The following is a 14,689-nucleotide window of genomic DNA, read 5'->3' as shown; positions in this document are numbered from 1 at the left end:
TGCAGTCGATAGACAGTACTAACACCCCTTCACGTTACTTCAAGCCCCCCTCTCCCCTACCTACCACTCCTGTGTCACATTGGAATTTCATGACTACAACGGAGTATCTTCTTTCTTAGCTTTTACTTTTTATATACACTACTGGCTATTAAAATTGCTACACCAACAAGAAATGAAGATGATAAACGGGTATTCATTGGAGAAACATATTATACTTGAACTGACATGTGATTACATTTTCACGCAATTTGGTTGCATAGATCCTGAGAAATCAGTACTCAGAACAACTACCTCTGACCGTAATAACGGCCTTGATACGCCTGGGCATTGAGTCAAACAGAGCTTGGATGGTGTGTACAGGTACAGATGCCCATGCAGCTACAACACGATACCACAGTTCATCAAGAGTAGTGACTGGCGTATTGTGACGAGCCAGTTGCTCGGCCACCACTGATCAGTCGTTTTCAATTAGTGAGAGATCTGGAGAATGTGCTGGCCAGGCCAGCAGTCGAACATTTTCTGTATCCAGAAAGGCCCCTACAGGACCTGCAACATGCGGTCGTGCATTATCCTGCTGAAACGTAGGGTTTCGCAGGGATCGAATGAAGGGTAGAGCCACGGGTCGTAAAACATCTGAAATGTAACGTCCACTGTTCAAAGTGCCGTCAATGCGAACAAGAGGTGACCGAGACGTGTAACCATTGGTACCCCATACCATGACGCCGGGTGATAAGCCAGTATGGCGATGACGAATACATGCTTCCAATGTGGGTTCACCGCGATGTCGCCAAACACGGATGCGACCATCATGATGCTGTAAACAGAACCTGGAGTCATCCGAAAAAATGACGTTTTGCCATTTGTGAACCCAGTTTCGTCGTTGAGTACACCACCGCAAGCGCTCCTGTCTGTGATGCAGGGTCAAGGGTAACCGCAGCCATGGTCTCCGAGCTAATAGTCCATACTGCTGCAAACGTCGTCGAACTGTTCGTGCGGATGGTTGTTGTCTTGCAAACGTCCCCATCTGTTGACTCAGGGATCGAGACGTGGCTGCACGATCCGTCACAGCCATGCGGATATGATGCCTGTCATCTCGACTGCTAGTGATACGAGACCGTTGGGATCCAGCATGACGTTTCGTATTGCCCTCTTGAACCCACCTATTCCATATTCTGCTAACAGTCATTGGATCTCGACCAACGCGAGCAGCAATGTCGCGTTACGATAAACCGCAATCGCGATATGCTACAATTCGACCTTTATCAAAGTCGGAAACGTGATGGTACGCATTTCTCCTCCTTACACGAGGCATCACAACAACGTTTTACCAGGCAACGCCGGTCACCTGCTGTTTGTGTATGAGAAATCGGTTGGAAACTTTCCTCGTGTCGGCACGTTGTAGGTGTCGCCACCGGCGCCAACCTTGTGTGAATGCTCTGGAAAGCTGTTCATTTGCATATCACATCAACTTCTTCCTGTCGGTTAAATTTCGCGTCTGTGGCACGTCATCTTCGTGGTGTATCAATTTTAATGGCCAGTAGTGTATTACAGTCATCTACATTCAACAACTAGAATATAGGAAAGCTGCAGTGCCAGAAGACAGCAGCGAAATGCAGAACGAACTGCAAAAGATAGACCACTACACAAGCTGGGATAGAGAAAGGGTATCGGCCGTGCACTTCAACGAAGTAACCCTCCTGGCATTCCCTTTAGCCGTTTAGCGAAATCGTGGTAAATCTATATCTGGATGAGCGGACAAGAATTTGAACCCCCGTCTTACCGAATACGAGTCCAGTGTTAGATCACTGCGCCCTCTCACTCAGTGATAACGAAAAATTTCAAACCTTTCACAAACCGATGACGGACATGAGTTCGGCCCTTACGAAAGCGCAGATCCGGTGTTTGGTTCTGGTAACTCTACTGATAGTGGCTCTGCTCCACTCTTCCCCCTCACACAAACGTAACTTACCGTGACACTCACCTTACATGTCTAAGAGTTTAATAATAATTACGATAAAATATATAAAACTTGTTAATACAATAAAATGTATAAAACGTGTTGATACAATAATAATAATAATAATAATAATAATAATTTACATCACTACGTCGCTTTGGAGAAGACATTGTAATCAGAGAAATGAACCTCCTGGAATGCGTTCTCACCAAAAATTTGAGAAGTACAAATGGGTGCAGTTGATTTAAAAACTGTAATAGCAACAGTTTCCCACAATTTTCACAATGCCATAATTTACACAACGTAAGACTGAAGTGAGCTTTCACTATAACCAGTGAAACGTCCTGGAAGATTCAAGCTGCGTGCTGGACAGGGAATCGGACCTAGGACCTTCCGATTTTGCCACTAAGTGGCCTACCTACTAATCTATCCAAGTATGACAAACGACCCACCCTCACAACTTTACTTACTGTGTCGTGAGTGTGGGTTGCCCGCAAAAGGAATCGGTCGCATGTTTCTAGTCCCAGTCCAGGACACAGTTGTAGCTGCGAGGAAGTTTAAAATCAGCGCACATGCAGCTGCAGAGTGAAAATGAATTCCGGACCATTGTCAGCGTCTGACTAAGCATTGCGACTGTCAACAAAGGCCTGCAGACTGACTATGGAAGCTTGTAAGTCAGGACAATGCTGTATCTTAAGAGGGACGTTCGTGAAAAACACACACTGTTTAAAAGATGTAAAAGATGCACCAACTCCACAGTTTTGAAGATTTGAAGATACGGAAATGAATTTTTGTACAATTCCTTATATGAAATTAAAACATTTACTGTTGAGTTCCTTGGATTATTTGTGTTTCACGTTTTATGGAATTTAAAAATTTTGTTTTCAATAAACAATATATGTATCATTTTTCATAACCAATTCAAGATATTTCTTCAACACTTTCTCTGTGTAACCTCTCTGCATATGGCAAGCTTCTCTCATGAGATCTTTTTTTAAAAAAATATCGAGTAAGAGAATTTTAATATTTTTTTTAATTACAGTTCCATAAGAATAAAATAGATACAAAATTTCAGGCACTGTACCTCGTATCCCAGCTTGCACTTATAATTCCAAAATTTGCTCTTTACACAAGGTTTATTGGGTTTATAGACATAAGTGTATAAGTTTTCATAATTCTAGGCTTCATATAATCTGGGAAAATGTACATAAACATTAAAAACATAATTTCCACAAAAAGCAATTTTAAGTTCAACCTAACCAGTTTTTCGTTATGCTATCTCTCCATAACGCCTCAGATTTGTACTCAGAGTACTCTTTCCCTCCACGGATTTTCTTCTGGTTTCTTGTTTTCTGCCTTCTTTCCTTTTCCAGCTCTTCAACTGACTTTTCAGCTGCTGCAAACCTACTTTTCTCAAGATGTTTCGAGTGAAATTTCTTATCTCTTGCCGTTTTTCATGTTTTAAATCAGATGGAGCATTCTTCTCCAGAAAAATACTTACTTCGTAAAATACTTCCAGATTAGGATTGGTGCCACTCTGTAATGCAAGAGATGTACGATGACGACAGTGAAGAACTAGAATACAGACAAGATGCGGCAAGTCTTGTACGCTGCATGCACACGCGTACCGTCTAATAGGTCATACCATGTAGTAAAAGGTCCTTTATTGTCTCCGCAACACTGTACTAATTCTTGCGCCTTGTGTTTGTTGCTCGTTCATGTCGGAATTGTTATTAAAATAGCACTCGTCGCTTTTCACATCTTCTATCGTAAAAAGCAATATTACAAAGCAATGAAAATATGTCGAATGGCACACTTTTTTTTTTTAAAAAAAAAAAAGGAGTTTGGAAAGGGTTGCCCTATTAGTCATGATTATTTTCATGAAGTTTTGGCCATAAATGTGAATGAAATTGTGAATTTGATAAATGTACTCACCGTCTGTAGTATCGGTATACTCCTAATTCTTTGTAATACTGTGTTTGAGACCAGAGATATTGACCAGAGAGGTTAACTTTGCTTTGTCAGAGTAAGTAAATGACTAGTAATAGCAGAGTGTGGTGGAAAGTCTGGCAATGTACTTGGTTTGAAACGGATGGAAGGTGGCCAGCTGTGTGTGGAGGTTATTAGGAAAAAGAAAAAAAAAACACTCCTTATAACCGAGGCCAGACAAATACTGAGAAATACTGGTTATTCAGAACTGAAATACCAGTACTGGTTTTAATAAACCAGTTTTTCCCATCCCTACTGATGAAAGTGGCGATAAGAAGGGCATCCAACTTGTGGTTAACCGGATAAGTGTTAAGAAAGAGAAATGAAATGTGCATATGGCATTTGTGTCTGGGATCCGCCTTCTGGGCAAAAGACAAACGACTGGTGCAAGTCATTTTAGTTGGTGCAATTTTGGCGACTCACGTGTCGTTGATAACGATATGACGACGCTCTAGTACTGATTGGAGAAAATCCCCGACTCGGCTGCGAATCGAATCCGAAGACCATAATCTGCTGACACTTACAAAGAGAGAGAGAGAGAGGCAATTTTTAAAGTGAAATTGAGCCAGAGAGTGAGGCATTAAATGTGCTGGCGTAAGCTGGCGCCAGCATGCCATGCAACATAGAGGTTACGAGAAGATGGATACAGGCCAATGACAGAACTGCAGGAAATGCGCCACCAACGCCCTCTCGGCCGCTAGAATTTAGATCGCCGCCGCAGACCAGAGAGCCAGTCTCTCGCAGTCTGTTGCACCGAGTGAGTTCGAGTCTGCCATCCACGAGTCAATGAGCCAGAGTTGCTGTCACAGCCTCTTGCACAGAATCAGGCAGCATGTAGCGACCAGAATAGTGTACATAGCGGACTTTGTACTTCACCAACAGTGAGGCTAATGTGAACTATTACAAAGAGCTTGTACCACAACGACTGCCTTAAGTTAAGTAATTTTCTATTTTTACGAATAAAGAACCTAGTTAATATATGTGTGCAGTTTGTGCTATAGAAAGAGGATTCCAGCCACCAAACAACATCCTCTCCTGGACCCCTTGGTACAAGCCTACAAAGATAACGAGATGACAGAAAAATAATACTATGCGTGAAGTATACCTGGTGAAAGCAAAGACACTGCCCAGGGCGAACGTCTCGGTGACGCCCCTCTGCACCACCCTCTGTTTGCGGGCGGCGGCCAGTTTCTGGTAGACCTTGAAGTGGCTTCGCTCGGCCGCTTTCTGCGCCTCCAGGTTCAGAGTCTCGTAGTTCTCATGCACCGGCAGCCACGTCGTCTCGTTGCTCGAGAAGCCTGCACACACGCAAAGTGATGAGACTGTTTAATACCGCATTGGTCCACCTTTGGAATGCAATACAGCAGCGATTTGTGAGTTGGTTTCCACCTTCGCCAGCTGTAATATTTCAAAATTTTATCAGAATGAAGTTTATAAGTGTCCCAGATTGGTGTTGGGAGCGGCGCAACAGAGGATGTGGAACGATGGCATTTTAGAGAACGTATTTCACATACCGCGATTTGATAAGCGCTCTATGCTGCATGACTGATTTAAAAACCTCCCACTTCTTCTCTGAGTGCCTACAGGGCCTATTTGTACAATAAGTAAAAATGAACATTGAAAATTACTAATGAGATCACGACAATGGCGCATCCATGTGCCTCCGATCCGCCATTGGCCTGATAAATAACTGTGCCATCGCGATCGGTTTCCCAAACAAGTGTGCATGGTGCGGGAAGGGCACACAGGCATTACGGACCTGCGCTCGTCGTGTTGTCCCACTGAAAGGGCGTCCTGCAGGGATCCCTCGACCTGCCCAAAGTGACACCATCGTGGCAGCCTTGAGGGTCGTGCGCCACGTCGCACGTCATATCGTAGTTGTCCTCCATGCCGATCTCTTCTCCGTTGTAGGTGACGGCGGTTCCCGGCAGCAGCGTCACCAGCATATTCATTCCGTCCACCAGCTCTGGACTGTACCGGCTGGCCACGCGCGGCTGGTCGTGATTTCCAATCTGAAACCATTATAAACACCGGTGCTTTTTCTATTGCGGCAGTGCATTACGTTACTAACAAAATCTGTTTCCTTAGTTACATGGTCAGAGCATTTGATGTTCGAAAATGTTCAATTCCTAAGGGACCAAACTGCTGGGTCATCGGTCCCTAGCCTTACATACTACTTAAACTAACTTACGCTAAGAACAACACACACACCTATACCTGAGGGAGGACTCGAACCTCCGCGGGAGGGGCCGCGCAATCCGTGACATAGCGCCTCTAATAGCGCGGTCACTCCGCATCTGACTAATGTGTAGAGAACTTGTGTTCAGTTTCTGGTATTGCCATGTATTTTTCGTAGGTGGGAGGACTGCAGAAGTGTACTTTCGGCCTCTCTGGTCGTTTCAGTTAATGTTCCATTAAAAAAATTCAACTATTTGTAAGTACTTGATTAATCCTAGAACTTCTAGAGCAATTAATCCAAATAACTTGTAATACTAAGTACGATACACACGAGGGGTATCCATAAGTCTAGGTTATCACCTCTAAAATACAAGCTGCGGTAAAGAAATTTGGTGATGGAGTTATACACTTTTCCATGTTCACCCGTCACTGTGACACATTTTTCCCAAGATGAATGAGTTAGCGAACACATTGGTTGCGCAAGTCTCCGTTTTTGCTATTCACGAAACGTTCACTTCATAAATGACTAGTCGTCATTCTGCAAATTCCTGTCTCCATCAGAGCAAAGAGACGGCAGTCATTTTGTTTGTCATGTCAAGAGAATTCGAGAGCGAGAAAATTTTGATAACGTAAATCAGCAGCAGACCAAAGACCTCGCAGGTTTCCGTCAGATCACCATAGTTAAGCATTGTCGGACTTCCCAAGACCCTTTGATGGGTGACCATCCGGGTCCGCCGAGCGCTGTTGGCAATTGGGGTGCAGTCAGTCCTTGTCAGGCCAATTGAGCAGCTACATTATCGAGAAGTTCAAAAATGGTTCAAATAACTCTGAGCACTATGGGACTTTACATCTGAGGTCAGTCCCCTAGAACTTGGAACTACTTAAAGCTAACTAACCTAAGGACATCACACACATCCATGCCCGCGGCAGGATTCGAACCTGCGACCGTAGTGGTCTATCGAGAAGTAGTGGCTCCGATCACAAAAGTTGACTACGGCCAGGAGAGCGGTTTGCTGACCACATGCCCCTCCACATCTGCATCCGCCGGCCGTGGTGGCCAAGCGGTTAAAGGCGCTACAGTCTGGAACTGCGCGGCCGCTACGGTCGCAGGTTCGAATCCTGCCTCGGGCATGGATGTGTGTGATGTCCTTAGGTTAGTTAGGTTTAATTAGTTCTAAGTTCTAGGCGACTCATGACCGCAGAAGTTAAGTCGCATAGTGCTCAGAGCCACATCTGCATCCAGAGGCAGACGATGACACAGTGGTCGGTTGGTGCCGTTGGGCCTTCCAAAGCCTATTCAGATGGAGTAAGTTTAGTTTGTAAATAAGCAGCATGCGCAACTGTGCTCTGTGCAGAATGAGACAGGGCACTGTTGTAGAACGTAAACACCTACAACATACAGCTGCCCAGGAAGGTTCTTTACATTCTCCCATAATCGCATCCAGACATCGTCCAACGATTTCAGTAATATGCTCCTATCATGGTTTGCCCTTTAAGAGTACCGTTACGCGACAGAAATGGAAAAGGGAAGAAAGAAGCTTCTTCTCTCTCTCTCTTTTTTTTTAAAAAAAAAAGTTCCCACTAGCACAATATCGGCCGAAAGGTGGCAGAGGTGGTGACAGAGCTGCGCACCAGAAAGAAACAGTCAACACTGTAAATTCCCACAGGCATGAGCCACGTTGCTACATTGGCACCAATCACAAGGCTTAAGCTACACATTCAGCACAACGTCCATTGAGAGAGGGAGACGTATTATTTAGCTCTTGTTACATGGAGCAGCTAGCTAGACCTCTAATGCAATTATACCTATCAGTTACTTGAGAGTACAGTTAAGAGCCTGTAACCGTTTAGCAAATACGGTGGAACGAGGAGCACTGACCAGGAGTAAAGAAGTGGGGTATATTCGGTCATAACGAACAGAGCCTCACTCTACTGTAGGAAGGAAAATTTTTGGATTGCAAATAAATTTCCAGGAGGGGATAGTAAGGCGTACACGAGAACTCCGTATGTAAAATTAAATATTATTTCTTTACAGTTGATGATTTACAAGTGCTGGGGTAATATTCGTCGTAAAAACAGGGGATTTTTCACATCATCTTGCACACGTATTACCTCCGCATTTTTTCAATGACAATGTCGTTTTAAAATTTCTATAGAGAAACAAACCAGGTTCACATTCATAAAAAGTCCAGTCTCATCGCACAGACAGGCAGCAAACCATACGTACTGCATTGTTTCGCCAAATACTCGCGACGGTAGTTGTTGATGTGTAATGGACTGTATTTTGATGCAGACTTCCCGGGATATGATTTCTTCTTCTCTCTCGTTTAGATAAGAGCAGCTTTTTGATAAAATTCTTTGCCTGACGATAAAAATAGGCATCGGAGGGTTGCATTAGCTGCCGAAGGCTAAAACGAAACTAACGGGATGCCGAGTCCCGTGCGCTTTAATTGACATCTCTTCTTGGAATGTTTCTTGCGGTGTCCACGTGGACGCTGTAAGTAAAATCCTATTCTAGAAAATTATTTGTAATCAGATTTTTTGCCTTTCCTTTTCATCCCCTTTATGAAGATATTAATAAATACAATTTACTGACCAACGTTTAGGTTTAAGGTAAGTAAGTAACGTAAAAACTAAAGATAAAAAGTGTTTGGTATAGGGACAAACTCATGATCCTCGGATTACCGTTCTGCACCCTTTCCACTGCGTGGAATTGATGCTAACATAAAGTCCCCATGCCTAGTCCGATTATTTTTTTCTATAATCTTGACACATGGAGCTCCCATTTCCGTGCATGTACCACAACTTTGTACGAAATCAGTGATGATGAGCAGGCACGGTCTCCTGGTAAGAATGGTCCTCGCACTGACCAATGTAACAACTGCAGTCGAAACTGCGGATTTTTACTATTATTAACTGAATATTAATATCATGTATATTCTATATCATTAAGATCGCTAAAATCAGATTTTTTAAATGTTAAGTGTTATTTGTAACACTCGTGGTTGGTGATACGGTTTTCTTGTTATCATATTAGAATTCAACGCACTAAAAGCACAAGGATTAGCCACTGTTATAATAAAAATATATCGATGACTGGTCTGTGTAATTTGAGATATCTATTTAGTAGCTAACTCCTTCCGTCCTGGTGGGAATAGCGTCATGGTATAAGTTCATCGCGACACTGCTAGTGTTCTGGAAACATCGTAATACACGACTGCTCAAGCCGCTCATGCATGGACGGCAGAACTAGTCTCAAGGTTCGCACATGTCGGGCAATGGTCTTGGATACATAATCCGTACCATTAGCATCGAATGACATGGCGGTACACAACCTGTTTCATGTTCGTGCAGTATTTCTCAAACCATTATTATGCATTCTTCGGGCGATAAGATAGTGTACAGTCTCTCCGAAGGTACGTGTCATCGGTAGGGTTCTGTGGATGAAAAACAATTGGGAACGACGGCCGGGGTGGCCGAGCGGTTCTAGTCGCCACTGTCTGGAACCGCGCGACCGCTACGGTCGCAGGTTCGAATCCTGCCTCGGGCATGGATGTGTGTGATGTCCTTAGGTTAGTTAGGTTTAGGTAGTTCTAAGTTCTAGGGGACTGATGACATCAGAAGTTAAGTCCCATAGTGCTCAGAGCCATTTGAATCAATTGGGAACAATGATTGTATAGCTGGATCCCGTACCGTTAGCCAGAACAATGGCAAAAGTATAACGGGCCCAATGTCGTCAAATGAGGACATCCCCCACACAAGACAAACAATACTCTCCCTTCTCCATATATAGACTAATACGTAGGCAATCCACACTTTGCGTTAAACGGAATTGAAGAGTACGCTAACTTCGTCACAGGCATTCACTTACCACCCAGTTGGACCAGAGGCCCTGGTTGACAGTTGCTTCGAGCCAGTCATCCACGGCGCTCTTGAAGGTCGTTGCATCGGACTGGTTGTTGACGTCCGTGATGAAAACAAAGTTAAAAGAGAAATGTGCCCCAGGACTGCTGTCATTGCCATAGTAGCGCACCACTTCTTCGTACGTTCCGTATGCCTCTGTCATCATTAACCTGCAAAGAAAATCATCCGCTGTACTCCACACCTCAATGCAGTTAGTCCTCTTGCAAAATCCTGTGTGAATGTTCCGAAGATATCTGCCCTGCAATCCTTCAAGAAGGCTGTTAATGGCTTTGCATCAATAATAACATTGTGATAACAATACTAAAAAGCGTAAACAAAACTGCAGTAACACTTCTCTGTAGCTCGGAAAACACACCGATGAGCCGAAACATTGTGATCACCTGCTCAACACCAGTGGAAAGCAATATGGCAGCGATTCAGCGCGGCATGGTTTCGATAAGTCCTTTACAGGTTTGCGGAGGTATGAGGCGCGACGATTGTCGATGCACAGGTCACGCAGTTTCCGTAAATTACGCGGCAGTTCTTTATAGGCGCGAAGCTTGGTCCCGATACCGTCCCAAATGTGTTGCATCGGGTTCCCATCCGACCAACTGGATGGCCAAAACGTCATCGTAATTCCATTGACATGCTCCTCAAAGCACGATTCTGGTCCGTGAAACGGACAGTTACCCTGGTGGAATATGAAACTGCCGTCGAGAAAGAAGTCTTCAATTTCTACTTTATTTAAATTCCTTAAAGCGTTTATTAATGAACTTGGTAACGGGTATGTGTGGATTGTGGCACTCATACGGCAAACATTTATAGAGAATGTGTTGACACTCACTGTTTATTAGTTAGTTCAGGAATTGTCGTTGCAGCCTCAGCAGGTCAGGCTTGAAAATGAACCTGTAATGTTAGAAACTAGTTGCCTAATAAATACTGCAACTACTGACGCAACCAGTAATAAACGCCTTAAGGAAGGTAAGGAGCATGAAGGATACAGAGGGTCCGTAACAGGGTATTTGGATAGTCTACAGGCGTTTAGTGCCTTCGTCTACTACCAAAGGGCCCATCAAGACCAAGGTGAATGTCTCCCATAGCATAATACGCTGAGATGACAAAATCCATGGGTTACGTCCTAATATGGCGTCGGACCTCCTTTTGCCCGAAGTAGTGTAGAAACATGACATTGCATGGACTCAACAAGTCATTGGAAGTCCCCTTATGAAATACTGACCCATGCTGCCTCTATTCCCGTCCATAATTCCGAAAGTGTAGTCGGTGCACGGTTTCGTACACGAACTCACCCCTCGATTATGTCCAATAAATGTTCGATGAGATTGATTTCGGGCTATATGTGTGGCCCAATCATTTGCTCTAACTGCCCAGAATGTTCTTCAAACCAATCACGAGCAAATATGACCCGGTACCATGGTGCATTATCATCCATAAAATATCTATTGTTCCACAAGCTGCGACAGTGTTGCGAGTAAAACAGTGACCCGTATATAGAATAAATTTCCCCTAACTTACGTCTATGGTCACCACGTTTTTGTTCGCAGATTACCGGTTTCGGTCTATAATGACCATCTTCAGATCTGCAGCAAAAATGTGGGAAAAACATAAATACACTCGCAGATTATCTGCAGCTTTAAAACAATAAATGAACCATAATGAAAAGTACTCTGACATATATATGCAATTGTCTTTATAAAACACAGTTATGCCTCTTCATACTTAGTGTGCAAATATACATACACATATGTCAGTATTACTTTTCATTATGGTGCATTATTGTTTTTAAGCTGTAGACAATCTGTGAGAGTATTTATGTTTATTTCCACATTTTTGCTGCAGATCTGAAGATGGTCATTACAGACCGAAACCGGTAATCTGTGGACAAAACCTTGGTGGCCATAGACGTAAAGTAAAGGAAATTTACAAATTTATTTCTATAGTTGTTTGGGAACGTGAAGTCCATGAGTGCCTGCAAATAGTCTCCAAGTATATATGACGGTAGTATCTGTTCCCGAAAGAACAGTTACCGTGGATGACCATGCAGCTTTGCTAGAAATGAAATGATAATTAAATGGACATCCTATCTGCAAACAGGCGTTGATGTACTTCATTGGGGACATGTTGAAAATGTGTGCCCCGACCGGGACTCGAACCCGGGATCTCCTGCTTACATGGCAGACGCTCTATCCATCTGACCCACCGCGGGCACAGAGGATAGTACGTCTGCAGGGACTTATCCCTTGCTCGCTCCCCGTGAGATCCACATTCCCAACATGTACACACCACTACATTCGTAGTGCGCCTAATAGATGTTTGCCCATCATACTCATTACTCGTGGCAGATTAATCTACCAAGTCCCGTACGAGTTCGTGCACAGCGTGTGCGTTCGCACAAGAAGGTCAATGGCCGGGAAGCCATATTTTAACTATATATGACGGTAGTATCTGTTCCCGAAAGAACAGTTACCGTGGATGACCATGCAGCTTTGCTAGAAATGAAATGGTAATTAAATGGACACCCTAGCTGCAAACAGGCGTTGATGTACTTCATTGGGGACATGTTGAAAATGTGTGCCCCGACCGGGACTCGAACCCGGGATCTCCTGCTTACATGGCAGACGCTCTATCCATCTGATCCACCGGGGGCACAGAGGATAGTGCGTCTGCAGGGACTTATCCCTTGCTCGCTCCCCGTGAGATCCACATTCCCAACATGTCCACACCACTACATTCGTAGTGCGCACACATTTTCAACATGTCCCCAATGAAGTACATCAACGCCCGTTTGCAGCTAGGGTGTCCATTTAATTATCATTTCAGTCTCCAAGTAGCCGAACGTAGCCACTTCCAGTCAACATTAGGTTCAGTTGAAGCAGAGGACCCAATCCATTCCACGTAGAGACAGCGTTGCGGAGCCACCACCAGCCTGCACATTGCCATGTTGCTAACGTAGCTCCATGGCTTCCAGCGGTCTGTGCCACACTCGAACCCAACCATCAGCTTTTACCAACTGAAATTGGGACTCATATGACCAGACCGTGGTTTTCCGGTCGTCTAGGGTCCAGCACACATGGTCACGAGCTCAGGAAAGCCGCTGCAGGTGATGCCGTGCTATTAGCAAAGGCACTCGCATCAGTCGTCTGCTGCCATAGCCCATTAACCCCACATTTTGCCGCACTTTCATAGCTGATGCGTTCTCGTACGTCCCACACTGATTTCTGCTGTTACTTAACGCGGTGTTGCTCGTCTGTTAGCACTGACAACTCTACGCAAATGCCGCTGCTGTTGGACGTTAAGTGAAGGCCATCGGCCACCGTGTTGCCCATGGTGAGAGGCAATGCCTGGAATTTTGTATTCTCGGCACACTCTTAACACTGTGGATCGCGCAATATTGAATTGGCTCTGAGCGATATGGGACTTAACATCTGTGGTCATCAGTCCCCTAGAACATAGAACCTAACTAACCTAAGGACATCACACACATCCATAACCGAGACAGGATTCGAACCTGCGACCGTAGCGGTCACGCGGTTTCAGACTGAAGCGCCTAGAACCCCACGGCCACAACGGCCGGCGCAATATTGAATTTCCTAACGATTTCCGAAAAGGAATGTCCCATGCTTCTCGCTCCTATTACCGTTCCGCGTTCAAAGTCTGCCAATCCTCTGTGCGACCATAATCACCTGAGTACAAATGACAAATCATAATGCACCGCCATTTTATACCTTGTGAACGCGATGCTACCACCTTCGGTACCTGTGCATATCACTATCCCGTGATTTTTGTCACCTCTGTCTACTACCTCGCAGCACTGCGTCTCTGCGTGGAGAATGTTTCGAGCAGCCAGTAGCCTTGATGACAGGGTATCCGAACAGGACCATAGACGTGGAACAACAATAAAACTGAAACTTCCTCGCAGATTAAAACTGTGTGCCGGACCGAGACTCGAAGTCGGGACCTTTGCCTTTCGCGGGAAAATGCTCTACCATCTGGGCTACCCAGGCACGACTCACGCCCCGTCCTCACAGCTTTACTTCCGCCAGTACCTCGTCTCCCAGCTTCCAAACTTCGTAGCTGGTGCACGAGTAACAAATTAGTCAACAACAGCTCTGAATTTAACCACTTACAGTAAATGTTGTTTAAGTGCGAGCTTTCCTTTAACCGGAGTCCACCTCTTAATCCAGATAATACCCAAATTACGCCTAGCATTGTTTTCGGGTACCTAGTCGTTTCCCTCGAAGATGGATGACTATTTACGGCACATGTCGAAACAATACGTCAAGAGGTAGCTAAAATAACGCAATTGTCGCAACAATTGTGGTTAATTTGATTGTTGTTGTTGTTGTGGTCCTCGGTCCTGAGACTGGTTTGATGCAGCTCTCCATGCTACACTATCCTCTGCAAGCTTCTTCATCTCCCAGTACCTACTGCAACCTACATCCTTCTGAATCTGCTTAGTGTATTGATCTCTTGGTCTCCCTCTACGATTTTTACCCTCCACGCTGCCCTCCAATGCTAAATTTCTGATCCCTTGATGCGTCAACATGTCCTACCAACCGATCCCTTCTTCTAGTCAAGTTGTGCCACAAACTTCTCTTCTCCCCAATCCTATTCAATACCTCCTCATTAGTTACGTGATCTACC

The 14,689-nt window shown here is 44.6% G+C and overlaps 1 protein-coding gene across 1 annotated transcript in view; it reads right to left on the bottom strand.

Annotated features, from left to right (window-relative positions):
- The window catches only part of LOC126230929 (uncharacterized), a 344,514-nt gene that overhangs the window by 260,118 nt on the left and 69,707 nt on the right, over positions 1-14,689 (bottom strand). The window contains exons 6-8 of the mRNA XM_049942408.1: positions 9,996-10,197; positions 5,706-5,958; positions 5,052-5,244 (exon numbers count right to left, since the gene is read on the bottom strand). Coding sequence (XP_049798365.1) covers positions 5,052-5,244; positions 5,706-5,958; positions 9,996-10,197 — 648 coding nt within the window. The remainder of the gene's footprint in view (positions 1-5,051; positions 5,245-5,705; positions 5,959-9,995; positions 10,198-14,689) is intronic.

Source organism: Schistocerca nitens, chromosome 1 (genome assembly GCF_023898315.1).
Source record: "Schistocerca nitens isolate TAMUIC-IGC-003100 chromosome 1, iqSchNite1.1, whole genome shotgun sequence".
In the NCBI taxonomy this organism is placed as follows: Eukaryota; Metazoa; Arthropoda; class Insecta; order Orthoptera; family Acrididae; genus Schistocerca; species Schistocerca nitens.
This window is presented reverse-complemented; position numbering and strand designations above follow the sequence as displayed.